Source organism: Schistocerca americana, chromosome 5, assembly GCF_021461395.2.
Source record: "Schistocerca americana isolate TAMUIC-IGC-003095 chromosome 5, iqSchAmer2.1, whole genome shotgun sequence".
Classification (NCBI taxonomy): Eukaryota; Metazoa; Arthropoda; class Insecta; order Orthoptera; family Acrididae; genus Schistocerca; species Schistocerca americana.
In genome coordinates, this window is record NC_060123.1 from 375,646,815 (window position 1) to 375,663,664 (window position 16,850).

At 42.0% G+C, this 16,850-nt stretch overlaps 1 protein-coding gene across 13 annotated transcripts in view; it reads right to left on the minus strand.

The window, feature by feature from the left end:
* Positions 1–16,850, minus strand: part of LOC124616783 (FK506-binding protein 5) — a 215,240-nt gene that overhangs the window by 46,145 nt on the left and 152,245 nt on the right. For all 13 annotated transcript variants that reach the window (XM_047145194.1, XM_047145189.1, XM_047145187.1 and 10 more), the window contains one exon: positions 13,226–13,323. In XM_047145194.1, coding sequence (XP_047001150.1) covers positions 13,226–13,323 — 98 coding nt within the window. The remainder of the gene's footprint in view (positions 1–13,225; positions 13,324–16,850) is intronic.

The window sequence follows — 16,850 nt, forward strand, 5'->3', positions numbered from 1 at the left end:
AACATGGAATTCTTGCCCGCTCCGGACCAGATGTCGTCTTTGCCCATCGGCTGCGCCGCCCCGATGGAGGTCGAATCTTCGGCCCCTCCTGTCTCTCTATGGGCGCATACACCGCATGTTGGCGTGCACCCTGGACTAGGTTTTCAGGCGTTTCCTAGCTCCCCTCGGGCCGAATGGCAGGGTGCGGGTGGCACAGCCTCGCCTGTTGTTAAGCTCCCCACCTCGTCGCATACGTCAACATGGGGTCCTCCCCACGGCGGGCGGAAGCCTTATAACACAACCGTACACCGATTTGCGGGGGGAGGAATGTGGTGTCACCGCCAGACTCCACACTTGCTAGGTGGTAGCCTTTAAACCGGCCGCGGTTCGGTAGTATACGTCGGACCCGCGTGTCGCCACTGTCAGTGATTGCAGACCGAGTGCCGCCACACGGCAGGTCTAGAGAGACGTCCTAGCACTCGCCCCAGTTGTACAGCCGACGTTGCTAGGAATGGTTCACTGACAAATACGCTCTCATTTGCCGAGACGATAGTTAGCATAGCCTTCAGCTACGTCATTTGCTACGACCTAGCAAGGCGCCATTACCAGTTTATATTGTTATTAATGTATCAACAAGAGCGATGTTCTCCAATTATGGATTAAAGTTAAGTATTCAAGCAACTCCGTACTTTATTTAGTATACTCAACTCCTTTAACTGTTCCTGACCTCACGCCAGTCTGCGTGAGCTTAAACGCGTGCATTTCAGCCTCCTCTAGCAACACGGTGTTGGCTCTTCTGCCAACACATCATATATGACTGTCAAAAGTGCTGCAATACAGTGATACATTACAAAGATATGGCATTTCAAAAAAGGAAGTGCATAGTACTGTTAAATTAAACTGGAAAAGTATTTTACATTAAATGTAGGCCATCAAATACAGAGAAATGAAAGGGATTTTGTGAATTACAGCTAAAATGTCTTTACATGGTGGCAAGTACAGCACCTAATAAAGTTGACTATCAGGGTACAATGAAAGAAACACATTTATTGGTAAACACATATGAACAGTTCACAATTCTGGCAGGAAACAGAAAATAATAGCCATATGGGTAGAATGATAACATCTCAACTGGAGTCTAGCTTAAGTCCTAGGTTGGTGTCAGCTCGATTTCCTAGATAGTATCTGGCTCGGTCAAGCACAGGCTGGTCAGTGGGACGTTGGCAATGTGCTGGTGGCTCATGCTTAAACCAACAGTGGCTGCTGGGGCATGAGGGTATCGATGGGCCCAGCCAGGTGATGACATCCTATGAGATGTCCAGTCATGTGCAGGCTGGCCGGTGGACTTTGGAAGAACACTCTTGGCAAATGGGAAACTTGTGCTTCAACCAACGGTGGCTGTGTGGATGCAATGGTGCAAACAGGCATGGACAGGTGATGACGTGCTAGGAGATATCCAGCTAGCGTCTGGGTTGAAGTCCAGTTGGAGTTCTAGGTTGCTCAGGTCTGACATTCAGCTGGAATCCTGGGCTGCACTGGGCTACCACTGGTGAGCACTACCAACAGATGGGCTGCAGGGCACAGTCGGCGCAGAGCCCACAACATGAGCAAATGCTGCTGAGTAGTGGTCACACAGCATCTTAAATAATCAGGCTGAAGGATTTCCATGACGTGTAATGTGGTGCACAAACACAGCATACTGCCACGTTTGCAGTGCCCTGGTTGGGTGCGAGTGCTGCTGGTGGGCAATGTTGACACCTCTAATGGAGCCCACTGGAGTCTGTTGTGTACACAGAGCAATTTCCTGCTGTGTGCACAAATTGGTGGGTTGTTGTTGTGGTCCACGAATGTTTAGTAAGCATGCAGTATGTCTGGCTGCATTTGGTCAATGATGCCAAGAGTGCTGCAACCCTATGGCTGTGGGTGTATGTACCGGTGGCAGCAGTGGCCAGGTGACTGGCCTCGCCACAAAACTCCTCCCCCTTTTAAAAAAATGATGGATCCATCAAGGTACTGACATGCTAGGCTACAACAGAAGTGCTGGCAGATGTCAGGGAAGCTGGAAGCAAGCTTGACAGCCAGTGGCCATCAGCAAAGCTGTCGGGCTTTTACTGAAGGGAAAACGGAAATGCCCAGATGGGCAGAGACAGGATCCGGGGCTGTGGGCAAACTGCTGGCTCTGAAGGGGAATGGATCTGTGAAGTGAATGTGCTGGAGTAAAAACCCACTGGAGGCAGCACAGTGGGTGGCCAGGAGGGAAGAACTGGATTAGAAATATGCACCAAAAGGAGAGTGGTATATCTGTGTGCAGATGAGGCACAGGAAAGGCACACAGATAACTGCCCTGAAAGAAGCATCTGATCGGTTAAGGGGGCCTTACCAGTGGCAAAAGAAACCGTGCCGGCAGCAGAAGGGGCTGTGCCGGCAAAAAACAATTGCATCAAAGTAGGAACAAAAATGAAAATAATGGAAACCTGTTCACCAGTTGGTGCTGGACCGGGGAAGGGCCTGTACCAGCAGTAAAAGAAGTCAAGCCGGTAACAGAAGGGAAGAGCCTTGCTGGCAGCAGAAGGGAAGAGTCGTGCTGGCAGCGGAATGGAGAGCCGTTCCAAATGCTGAGAATGTGAGCTCAAAGTCCTGGTGCTAAGGAAGTGACAGGATCATGTGTGAAAATGGAGGAAACAGCAGCTAGCAAGTGCAGCTTGGAATGCAGCACTGTTTGCAAAGGGCATGTGAACCTAAAGTGTCCTCACATGGTAGCAAAGACAGCATGTAATACATCTTGCTCCAAGGACACAATGAAAGGAATAGACGGACAGAAAAAATTGCAACAACAAAAAATAATTAATGTAGAGCAATGAAATTTTGGTACTACATTTCTCTAGACAACATATGTAAGTTATTAACACTGCAAGATCACACGTTAATGTAAGCACGAGGTAAGCTACTGCAAATGTAAATGCTGGTACATTAATATCCGATGTAACTACCAAAATGTTGAATGCAAGTATTATTGTATCATACAGGTTCCAAATGTCAGTTTGTGATATGGAGTTTTATGCCTGTTGCACTTGGTCGGTCAATAAGGCGACAGTCGATACTGTTTGTGGATGATGCTCGAGCTGTCATCCAACGATCTCCCATATGTGCTCGATTCGAGACAGATGTGGTGATCGACCAGGTCGAGGCACCGTGTCAACACTCTGTAGAGCACGTCGGTTTACAATAGTGGTATGTAGGTGAGGGTTATCCTGTTAGAAAATACTGTTCGTGAATGGCAGCACAGCTGGCCGAATCACCACACTGACATTCAAATTTGTAGTCAGGGGGCAGGAATAACCATGAAAATGCTTCAGCTGTCATATGAAATTGCACCCCAGATCATAACTAGACACGTAAGTCCAGTGCGTCAAGCAGGTTGGTTGCAGGCCCCGAACTGGTCTTCTAACGAATACACAGCCCTCTCTGGCATTGAGGCAGAACCACCTTTCAACAGAAAACACAACAGACTTCCACCCTGCCCTCCAATGAGCTTTTGCTTTATGCCACTGAAGTTGCAAATGGCAGTGGTTTAGGGTCCGTAGAATGCTGACTTTGAGCTGTCCTTGACTAACTGGTTTGTAACAGTTTGTTGTGTCACTGTGGTGCCAACTGCTGCAGATGGAGTACAATACACTCGAGCCATACGCTGAACACAGTGGTCTTCTCTCCCAGGAGTACTACATGGCCATCCAGAGCCCGGTCTTCCTGCTACCACACAATCTCGTGACTGTTGCTGCCGGCAACGATGCACAATGGCTGCATTCCTGCTGAGACTTTCTGCAGTATCACAGAACATCCAGCTTCTTGTAGCCCTATTACACGGCCTCGTTCAAACCCAATGAAGTGTTAATACGTGTCTTTGCTGCCTTAAAGGTATTCTTGACTACTGGTGAATGCTACTCATAGATGGGCTGCAGGGTGCAGCTGGCATACAGCCTGAAGTGAGAGCAAATGGTGTCGAGTAGGAGATGTGCAGTGTCTTAAATAATATGGTGGAGGATTTCCATGAGGTACCATGTGATGCACCACACACAACACCATATGTAACGTTCTCGAGCTCGCAGACTTTATTGAAACGTCTATATCCCACCCAAAAGAACATTTGCACCACTGGACTTATTCAGACTATATACAAACATCGCTGTTAAAGAGACTATTAACAGTGTAAGAAAAAAGTCTACTTAGATATAAGAAAATTAGTATTGCAGAGCTCTGTGAGTTCACAGAAATATACACAGTTATAATGCAGCACAATTACTTTAGCTTCCACAATAAGCTCTACCAACAGCATGATGACTTGGCAATGGGAAGTGGCTTGGCTGCGATAATAGCTGACATTAATTAATGACTATGTCTCAAACAAAATAGTCTACAGCAGAAGATATTTTGATGATAAAGTCTCACTTTTTGATAGTACAAAGAGTGAAAGTGAAGCATTGGCAGCAGACCTCAGCAAAATGAATAAAAATATTAAATTAAAGTTGAAAATGACACGAATACGAGCATTAATTTTCTTCATATTAGAATTTGTAATAGTAACCATATACATCAATTTAGTATCTACAGAAAACAATTGTCACAGACATCATCAGTGACAACTAATTATGCCATCCCAACCAACACAAAATGGCATATTTCAGAGTGATGGTACACCAAATGCAGAAAGCACCTATGAATCTCTCAGGTCAACAAGATGAAATCAGTGCAATTGAAACAGTTAGTTACAATAATGACTATGAACCTGAACCTATACCACTCGACACTCTCCTCAACAAAATAAAAACAAAAGCCATAGGTCCACTGAACAGCAATTAATACAACATTTAGTCCAAAACATACCAATCTCCCGCAGAAGCCAAACCTACACATACTGTCATCCCATACATAAGCCTACTATTGTACAAAGTAGGAAACTTATTTAAAGAGAAGATTATTAAACTCAGCTTCTGTACTAACAGTATGCTACAACAAAAAGTAATCCACGATGTAAGTCCTTCGATGAACCCTGATAGTAAAACAGGGTGTACAGGCTCCAATGTGATTCATGCCAAAAATTCTACAATGGACAGACAAGCAGAAGTTTTCAGATTAGGAACAAAGAACAACTTGATGCTTTAAGACTTGGCGACTTCAACAAATCTACATTTGCAGCCCACATTGTTGAAGTAAACCTCTCAGTGAGAAACACTGAGAACAACATGGAAATATGGCATTTAGCACAAAAAGTGCCGCTATGAATCTGTTAGAAGAAATAGAAATACACACACCTGACTGTATCTTTTTAATGAGCACACTGAGTTGGCTAATACTCCTTTTATAAGGGGCATTCAAAACGAAACGAGCAATGTGCAAATCAGTGACAGGAAGGTAATATCGTGGCGTGTGTAACGTGGTGTGATTCTGACCAGAGCGTGGACGTTCACAGGCTGTTGCTAGAGGGCATGCGTGACAATACAGAGCTAGCAGCGGCATGCATCGATCATCCAACGCTGCCAGTCACATTGCAAACAGTGACATGGAGGCGTCACAAGAAGAGCAAAGAGGTGTCGTTCGTTTCCTAACAGCAGAAGGAGTAGGATGAACGGACATTCATCGACGAATGTCACAAGTGTATGGTGAACACGTCATGTCCCTTGCAAGGGTCAAGGTGTGGCACAAGCGCTTCAGGGTAGGACTGGTGTCGTTAGTAGATGATGCATGGCCTGCAGCACTATGCTGCATTACCGATCATATCATCCAGCTGGTGGATGCACTCATTGCTCAGTACCACTGAATGACAGTGAAAGTCTTAGCCGCCATGGTCGGATTGAGTGTCAGAAGTGTTCACACCATCATTTAGGAACGACTGCACATACGTGAAGTGTGCCCCACAGTCTTCAACCACACCAGGAAGCGTGTCGAATGGCCCACTATCTTGCTCATCTTCAGTGCTATGCTTGGGAAGGGAATGCGTTCCTGGCGTGAGTGGTGGCGGGAGATGAGTCAGGGTGTCATCACTTCAAACCAGAATCAGTGGAAGCATTCAGGGTCAACGAGTGCAGGAAAGGTTATGCTGATGTTCTTCTTTCGCCAAGATGGTTCCCTTCTTATTCGCTTCCTGTAGCATGGAACAACAGTGAATGCCCACTGTTACTTGCAAACCTTGACCACCCTTTGCCAAGCGATCAAATAAAAACGACCAGGCAATCTCACCCATGGGGTCATTCTGCCTCATATGGCCAACACAGTCATGGCACTCCTGCAGAAATTATAATGGGAGGTTCTTGGCCACCCTCCATACGGTCTGAACCTCTCTCCCTGTGATTACGCCATTTTTAGTCCCCTTAAAAAGGCTCTGAGGCACAAATGATTCACCTCTCATGACAACGTCCAGCTGTATGTGTGGAACCAGGTAACATCACAGCCCCAGGAATTTTATGAGACAACCATTCACCGCCTAGTGCCAGAGTGGGACAAGTGTCTCAACAGTCAGGGTCAATACTTCTAACACACAGGTACTGGTTTCCCTTATATGATAAACTTTCAGAAAGTACTTCCCACACTCCAATATAAATAATTTTCCTACACCTATATGCAGTTAAAGTAACAAATCTTATAATACTGTATATATCTACAATAGTCAATAATTTCCATGACACTAAATATAAACAAATTTTAATGTACTGTCACCATCAATGTTCAAACAGTGCATACTGATTTCAAATACTTTTTATCCACATTTATTTCTCTATCATTTTGTAAATAAAATCATCTTTTATATATCTGTATTTAATGGTGTACATTTAATGCAAAATAGTGTTTCAATTTAATATAACAATAATGTATGCTTCTTTTACCGAAATGCCAAACTTTTGTAATGTATCACTGTATTGCAGCATCTAGACACTCATTTATTTGCTTGTGGGTCAAAACATGTGGTGCACATTGGAAATTTGTTTGCGATCAAACACAAGTGTTTAATAATCAACAAATGTGTAACAAATACTAACAAAGAGATAGAGGGGCTGGCCAGTACTTACCTCAGCTCAGTACAGCCGATAGATACACAAAAAAAAGAACCAAAAATTTACGTTCCTAGCTTTCGGAACAAATGTTCCTTCATCAGGGAGGAGAGAGGGGAAAGAAAGGGAAGAAGGGAAAGTAGATTCAGTTACTCACAACCCAGGTTATGAAGCAACAGGGAAAGGAAAACAGGGAGGGTTGCAAGGATGGAGGCATGGTTGTCAGAGGGAAGCCAAAGATATTCTACTGTAAGTACTGTGCCAGCTTCAAACCAAAGAGCATGCGTACAGAAGTAAAGAGGTATATAGTATAAAGATAAACACAACCATGTAGGATGAAAAGATGCATGAGTGGCTAAAGAGGAAAGGGGAAGAGGAGAAGACTGAAGAGTAAATGGGAGTGAGGTTGTTTAACGTAGGTTCAGTCCAGGGGGACAGCAGGATGAAAGGATGTGTTGGAGTGCAAGTTCCCATCTCTGCAGTTCAGAGGGACTGGTGTTGGGTGGGAGAAGCCAAATGGCACATACAGTGTAGCAGGTTCCTAGGTCCCTAGAATTATACTGGAGGGCATGCTCCGCTACTGGGTATTGGACATCTCTTAGGCGGACAGTTCGTTTGTGTCCGTTCATGCGCTCAGCCAGTTTAGTTGTTGTCATACCGATGTAAAAGGCTGTGCAGTGCAGGCATGTCAGTTGATAAATGACATGTGTAGTTTCACATGTGGCCCTGCCTTGAATTGTGTATGTTTTACCAGTAGCAGGGCTGGAGTAGGTGGTTGTGGGGGGATGCATGGGGCAGGTTTTGCAGCGGGGTCGGTTACAGGGGTAGGAACCGCTGGGTAGAGAAGGTAGTCTGGGAATATTGTAGGGTTTAACAAGGATGTTATGGAGGTTAGGGGGGCGACGAAAGGCAACTCTGGGTGGTGTGGGGAGAATTTTGTCAAGGGATGCATGCTCTTTGGTTTGAAGCTGGCACAGTACTTACAGTAGAATATCTTTGGCTTCCCTCTGACAACCATGCCTCCATCCTTGCTACCCTCCCTGTTTTCCTTTCCCTGTTGCTTCATAACCTGGGTTGTGAGTAACTGAATCTACTTTCCCTTCTTCCCTTTCTTTCCCCTCTCTCCTCCCTGATGAAGGAACATTTGTTCCGAAAGCTAGGAACAATAATTTTTGGTTCTTTTTTTTGTGTATCTATCGGCTGTACTGAGCTGAGGTAAGTACTGGCCAGCCCCTCTACCTCTTTGTTAGTATTTGTTTCACATCTTTATATGAGATTTTCCATTAATCATTTAAACCAACAAATGTGATTGTGAAAATACAACAAACATTACAAATACAATTCACTGGAAGAAAACTGTGAAAACAAATGCTCCAGATGGACATTTCATGTAAGACGCATTCTATCACAAGGTGTAGAGCAGCCAACATGTTTTTAACTGTGAATATCTGATTATCCTAGAGCAACTCACCAATAAACCAATGCATCATATGTTTTGACGAAACCATGAAAGCCCGTCTGATGAATTATATAAATTCAAAACCAATAATGGTGCTTTTTGAATAAAGTAACTTAAGACCAATTTGTGACTGGCTGCCGATGTACACCACCAAACAGTTTATTTTGCATAATAACTACAGTCTCCAACCATGTCATCATATGACAAAACTCATTCATTTAATGATAGTAGTATTTTACTCAGGCTTTTAAAGAAATATTTATAACATGATATTTTGACACTGTAACTTTGCCTTTGTCTTCAGGTGGTACCTGTAGAATGAGCATCTTTGCTACATTCTGCCTCCTTTACACTCTTATCTCCCCCACCCCTTCCTCTACTGTTAGTTGCATGCCATGACAGATGGAGTAGTGGGGCAACAGAACTGCCAGATTCTGGTCCCTCAGTACTCCTGTGCCCAGCGTAGGGTGCACAAGTCACCCTCAGGCGATGCTGTGATTTTAGTTGGCTGACTGCAGGTCCCAGGCTTTGCTAAGAGTGAACTCAGTGTCTCTGTTGATCAGCTATTCAGCCACTCATATTTCAATAGCCTCCTTCAGAACACAGTCTCAAAATGATGAGATTTGTATTACTGCTTCTATTTCTTCATACTTTGTGGAGTCCCCTGCTGCCATGCAGTGTTCTGAAACTGCAGATTTGGTGAGTTGCTTGAGCTTGGTGCGTCTTCTGTCTTCCTTGCATCTTTCTTCGATTGTCGGTACAATCCCCCCAATATATGCCTTACTGCATTTACATGAATAACGGTAAATGCTTGATTTATGGAGCCACAAGTTATTTTTCTGTATTTAATGGCACGGTTTTGGAGGTGAATGGAAAATGCATTTATGTTAGGCCAAGATCCTGCCGATTTTGTTTGATACTTTGCTGGCACACTGCAAATATGCCATTGCCTTCTCCTTCTTGTTGTTGTTTTCTGTCTGCTGGACTTGTACTTTCTACCTGAAAGCAAGTCGGATTTGTCTCTCATCATACCCATTCTTTTGAAAGTGTGGTGATGGTGGCTGGCAGCATGGAGATACTAATGAGTGTGGGCGGCTTTCCTCTACACACTGTGTCCTACAGTGCTGACTGTTCTGCGCTTGACTAAGATGTCTAAAATGGGGGGTTCACCACTCTCATCCATCCCCATGATGAATTTGATACTTGGGTGCTGAGAGCTCAGATTTGGAGGAACTCCTGAAGTCTTTCACTCCCTTGTGGCCACACCACAAGTGAGTTATCAGCATATCTGAAAAAGCATGTAGACTTCAGTGCAGCTAAGACCAACAGTGTGAACAAGAAGACTATTGAGCTCCTGGGCTGGTCCCTGTCAAAGGAAATTGTCAAGAAGCTTTGACCAATAGCTGCTGCACCACCAAGGCTCTATGGCACATCAAAGGTTAACAAATGGGATGTTCCTCAACATCCTCAACACAGACACATGAATGCACCAGCAGGCCAAACATCAGGAACTTAATACATATCATTCAAGAGGTGCAACTACGCCTCAATGACCAGGACCTTATGGTGAGCTTTAATGTGGTATCCTTCTTCACCAGAATGCCACGTGCTGATTCCCTCCAACTGATCAGTGGGAAATTCAACCTGACAATGACTAACCTCTTTGAATTAACATTCAGTCTCTTTAACGGTGAATATTATGAAGAAACAGATGGCGTCACCATGGGGTGCCCTCCGCCACCAGTTGTGGCTCAAGAAACAGCTGCACTGAAGCTTATATGCTGCTTCAGATATGTTGATGACACATTTGTTGCATGCCCACATGAGAGTGAAAGACTTTAGGAGTTCCTCCAATGTCTGGACTCTCTGCACCCTAGTATCAAATTCACTATGGAGATGGAAGAGGATGGTGAACTCCCTGTTTTGGACATCTTAGTCAAGCACAGAATGGATGGCAATATAGGACACAGTGTGTACAGGAAAACCACCTACACTGATTTTTATCTCCAGGCTGGCAGCTGCCATCATTCTTCACAGTGTGAGGGTGTGCTAGGTAAACTGCTACACTTGGCCTGTGGAATATTACCAAGGGAGATTAACCACATTAAGCACATTTTCAATTAGAGTGAATACGGTGAGAGACAAATCCAATGTGCTTTCAGGCAGAAAGTACAAGCACAGAGGACAGAAAATGATAATGAGGAGAAGATAATGGTGTATCTGTAGTAAGCTGGCAAAGTATCAAACAAAATTGGCAGAATCCGAGCTTGACGTAACATGAAATGCGTTTTCTGTCCACCTCCAAATATGCGTGACCTACTGAAAGACAACTTGGGACTCCATAAACCAGGTGTTTACCGCATTCCAGGTAAATGTGGTAAGGCATATATTGGGAACACTGTATGGACAATTGAAGAAGGATGCTAGGAACACAGAAGATACACCGAGCTTAAGGAACCAAAAAAATCTGCAGTTGCAGAACACTGCATGGCTACAGGGGACTCCATGAAGTATGAGGTGCTAAGAGAGACCTAGTCATTTTGGGACTGTGTTCTGGAAAAGGCTACTGAAATACGAGTGGCTGAACAGGCTGATCAACAGAGACACTGAGTTCACTCTCAGCAAAGTTGGGACCCAGCACTCAACCAACTAAAATCACAGCATCGATCGAGAGTGGCTTCCACACTCTACGCAGGCCACAGACGTACTGAGGGACTAGAGTTCGTACCCAGCAGCCAGCAGTGCCCCCCACTACTCCACCTATTCCGGCATGCAACAGACAGCGGAGGAAGGGGTGGGGAGCCGTAAGAGTATAAAGGAGCAAAAGATGCTCATTCTACAGGTATCACCTGAAAATGACGGCAAGGTACCCTGTTGAAATACTGTCTTACAAAAACAACTGCACCTGGCTGGACATCCGAGAACAGTGCAAACGGCTGATTTACTGGGAAAACCTAAAACCAAATACCACATTTTTCATTATACTCCACCAAACATATGCACAACTGTATAAACATCACTTAAGCTTAAACAGCTTCAGCTGTCTCAATGGTAACTGTTCACGGTTGTCAAAGAGGTAGTCTCTGCCATGTCTGTTCAGGCACTACCTAGTCAAGGCTTGTCAGAGTCCGTCTGACCTTCTCCATGATATGTGCAGTTTTTTCATCATTAAACAGAACACCTGATGAGTTGAAGTAATAATTCTTTTAAAACTGCAGTTAAGTTCAATTTTATACTTTTATGCTTTACAAAAGGCTGTCGTAGAGTTTTTTTAATGTTTTAATTAATAACAGAGGTTCTGGATGCCATGTTCTCTCTCTCTCTCTCTCTCTCTCCCCCCCCCCCCCCCCCCCCCATTCTGGAAGTGACTACACAGCATATGCAATATTATTTGTTCTCATGTTTAAATTTATTGTATACAGAAAACAATAATATAAAAATTGATATTTTTTTATACTTCTCAATGTTGGAAACTAAGTGATTTTCAGAGAGCAGAATTCATATTCCCTATTAATTCAAGGTGGTAGCTAAAATAAGATATAAATCTTGATGGATCAGAGTTATCTGTAATGCACTGACAGTGGCTCTTTTTTTCTCCTGAGCAAGGTGCCAATCTGCTGTCACCTATCTTATACTACTTACCAGTGCAGTAGTTTTCCCTCCTTTTAATCCAGTTTGTTTTATCAGGAGTTTAGCAATTTTTTGTATTTCCCATACAATATTTAGCTTTGTTTTTACAACTCCCATTCATTTCAACATCTTCTACATCTTCTTCCCTCCACCCCCACATCATGTCCCTTGTAGTCACAACTGTTTCTGCAAGCTGTAATTTCTCAGGTTCAAATACCATCTGTTTATGGTGTTCCATTGCTGATTCCCTGTTTTTCTCACATGATTCATCGAACTTTCTTAAGCAGATGATGGTATCATGATAAAGGGCAAGTCTTGAAAACAGTGACTAAGAGTTAACTTTCATTCTTTTTCATAACTGAGAACCACTCTTTCTCTCACTCTTTTGTATCTGTTCTACATGCTGTTTTAAGCTAAGGAGAATCTAGTAACCGCTTACCCACAACAATCTCATTTGAATCTCGATATGTTGATATTGTGCCTTACAATTTATGAGCTTGTCTACCATCTGTACCCATTATATAATAAAGTCCCAGGCCATTTTTTTCTGTTTGCATGTGAAAGCTAATCTCAGAAACTGCTGTAGGGATTTTGAGATAGTTTTCATTAATAGATAGATTGAATATTCAGGAGGAAGGTTTGTGTACATTAGCGTTATGCCAGACAAGTCATCCTGCTGTCGATACTTAGGGCTACCCACATGAAGCACAGGGATTGTTCAGTCAGTATAAAGCTGGTGGGAGGGTGTAGGGGGAGGCTGGGGAGATTATCTTAAGTAGTTATCTCATGGTAGGAAATACTATATGAAATGTGAAAACTATTTTCATGGAATTTAAGTATAAGAGATGGTACAAAATGCAGAACATTAATATTTCTGCACAGAATTTCAGACCAAGCTGTTACATCACACAATGTTTTTGTTCCTAACAATCTGTAACTCAACAAAATCACAACTAAAACACAAGTCAGAATCCAGAAGATATTAAGAATATATGGATATTAGTCTTCTTACACTGGCAACTTCATAATGGAATATGGAAATTAAACTATAGCATGGGAGATGTAGCCAGCATCCTACTGTATAAGAAATCTTTTTGGAAAAAAATGTGTGTACCTGTTGTTCATCATAAACTCCGAAGGATTCAAGAGCTGACATATCTGCTGCAGTCTCCTCAGTACCAGATGTGTTTGTAGCCTCAGCAGCTCCACTTGCTAAAAAAAAAGGCACAATAATAACAATACAATTAATAATAATTAATAATAATGTTATTCAATCTGTATATTGAGCAAGCAGTAAAGGAAACAAAAGAAAAATTTGGAGTAGGTATTAAAATCCATGGAGAAGAAATAAAAACTTTGAGGTTCGCCGATGACATTGTAATTCTGTCAGAGACAGCAAAGGACTTGGAAGAGCAGTTGAACGGAATGGACAGTGTCTTGAAAGGAGGATATAAGATGAACATCAACAACAGCAAAACGAGGGTCATGGAATGTAGTCGAATTAAGTCGGGTGATGCTAAGGGAATTAGATTAGGAAATGAGACACTTAAAGTAGTAAAGGAGTTTTGCTATTTGGGGAGCAAAATAACTGATGATGGTCGAAGTAGAGAAGATATAAAATGTAGACTGGCAATGGCAAGGAAAGCGTTTCTGAAGAAGAGAAATTTGTTAACATCGAGTATAGATTTAAGTGTCAGGAAGTCGTTTCTGAAAGTATTTGTATGGAGTGTAGCCATGTATGGAAGTGAAACATGGACGATAAATAGTTTGGACAGGAAGAGAATAGAAGCTTTCGAAATGCTGAAGATTAGATGGGTAGATCACATAAATAATGAGGAGGTATTGAATAGAATTGGGGAGAAGAGGAGTTTGTGGCACAACTTGACGAGAAGAAAGGACCGGTTGGTAGGACATGTTCTGAGGCATCAAGGGATCACAAATTTAGCATTGGAGGGCAGCATGGAGGGTAAAAATCGTAGAGGGAGACCAAGAGATGAATACACTAAGCAGATTCAGAAGGATGTAGGTTGCAGTAGGTACTGGGAGATGAAGAAACTTGCACAGGATAGGGTAGCATGGAGAGCTGCATCAAACCAGTCTCAGGACTGAAGACTGCAACAACAACAACAACAACAACAACAACAACAACAATAATAATAATAATAATAATAATAATAATACAATTATTGAAAATCTTTGGTACAATTCAATCAAAGGATTGAGTAAAACTCTAGAGCAAGGTGTTGCTATGATGAGACACTGGGGCTGTGCTCACAAGAACAAATCCTCTTCCAGCCATCCATATTAAGGATTTCCAAGGTTTCCACAAACTGCTTAAGGAAAATCCATGGCTGGTTCATTGGAAAAAGTCATGGTGGATTTTCATCCACCTTTCCCAATTTGAGCTTGTTCTTGTTTTTTAATTACCTCATTCTTGATAGGACACTTAACTCTTATCTTGCTTCCTTTCCGTTCTCCTTTTCTTTCTTACATTCACTGCACCCAGTAGTTACCTCACCCAGTGGTGTCACTGTGCCCAGAAATTCTAGACGATACAAACATTGTTGTTAAAAGTAATCACACAGTTATCTAATTTTGATGCAAAGAAAATGTAAAAATATAATTAATATTTTCATCCATTTTCATCAGTTGTTACTTTAGTTACATTTATCACACATATATGAATAAATGTTATTTGACGATGGAAAGTGCAGGATGGAATTAATATTTGCATCTTTTTTCCTCAGCTGTTACTTTAGTTACATTTATCATGCACATATGAATAAATATTATTTAACAATGAAAAGGGCAGGATGGAATGACAATAACAATACGGAAAGAACAGATTGCTACTCATCATATAAAGGAGGCATTGAGTTGCAGACACGCACAAAGAAAAAGACTGCAAAAATATTAAATCTTTCACATGAAGTCCTTCTTTGGCAATGTATTTTTTACTGCAGAAGAATGATTTTCTCTGAAAGCTCTAACATTTTAATAGTCTTTTCCATAATGTCTGCCTGTGACTCTATGCCTCCTCCACATGGTGAGTAGCAATTTGTTCTTCCCATGTTGTTGTTAATAAACATTATCTATCTTTTACGATTGAATGTTTATTATTATTTTCAGTAAAAAATGTTTCACCTGTTCATATTAAGCATGATCAGTGTTACCAGGTGATTATAATTTGAGTACAGCTACTCACAGAGGTCCAGTGTGGGCCATAATTATTGTGTGGCAGCAAAATTTGGTAGATATTTTAATGCATTAATGCAAATATGATTTATATTGAAAAAAAAATTAGTTTCAGTTTTGGCCACCAGGTGAGAATCTGGCAATGAGCACGTAAGGAAGACATATAGAAATGTTTCCATATGTAATGGATTAGGCATGGGACGTGAATGAAAAGGTCAAACAAGTGTGAAAGGCATAATGTTGATTTTATTATTAACCATTGATTACACAATTTGTTCAATATGAGCACCAGAGATGTTGACAGGATACTGTGCAATGCCAGATTTGCACCTGATGGCCAAAATTTGAATTAATTTTTTTCCAGGGTAAACTGGATATGCAGTAACATCAAGTTTTGCAGCCACATGATAATTACGACCCACATTGGACCTCTGTGAGAACTACACTTTAATTATAACCACTAGTTACATAAAAAATAAAATGGATCAATGTTTAACAATAAATTTGTTATTAAGAGACCATGGAAACACATTTAGATTGTCTAATTATTTACACTACTTAGAGTGATAGAATTGTGGCTTAGAATTACTTCCAAGTATTCTACTGTCTTTATGTGATCTTATCTGTGGCTCTTGTGAATGCACTATATCAATGGTAGTCAAACTTTTTTACCTAGCATCCACTTTTGTGTCTGTTAGTAATAAATGTTTTGAACCACCCACTGGTTCCACAGCAACAGTGATTTATAAAGTAGGTAAGTAGCTTTACTTTCTAAAATTTATAAAGCAGAGTTACAGAAAGTTGAAGCATACAGAAATAATTACCAACCAAATACTTTATGTCAAAATTTAATGAAAACCTAATGAAAATGGATAAGGACCAGGTTGACTACCAATGCACTATATGAACACAGTTATGAAATAACTGTATGTCACAATCAGACATTTCAGTGGACCCAACATTGCTTGCTACCAACTATCCTTGGCCTTGCTGCAGCAAGATTGACTGTGGTATTATAAGAACTGTAGAGGGTAACAGTGAATTGTTATGTTGGGGTGGACAGGAAAGGTAGGTCAGTGGTGTGGTAATGGGGGCACTATAGCGAAAATTTTGTGTGTGTGTGTGGGCGTGTGTGTGTGTGTGTGTGTGTGTGTGTGTGTGTGTGTGTGTGGAACTGTGCGGCCACTATGATCAAGGCAGTGAAACTAAAATTTCCATTCTCTAAAACACACACAGCTCCAACACTGTAACAAAGAATTGGTGGCACTGGACAGCTTGCGAGCTTGAGGTCAGCAAATGTTATCTAGATGAGGTTGGACACAATAATCAATGCTATGTTAATGTAAGTTCTGGACATGTTTCGGCAATCACTGTTGAACAGAATGGTAGAACACTATGTGTTTCAGAAAATAAGAATCTGCTTAACTGTCTTAACTGCATGAATCACAGTATCAGGCCCACTTTCTTCTCCTCACACCAGTACTTCTGAATACGGTATCACAGAACAGAAGTTTTCTAAAATTGTTCACACTGATATTAACACA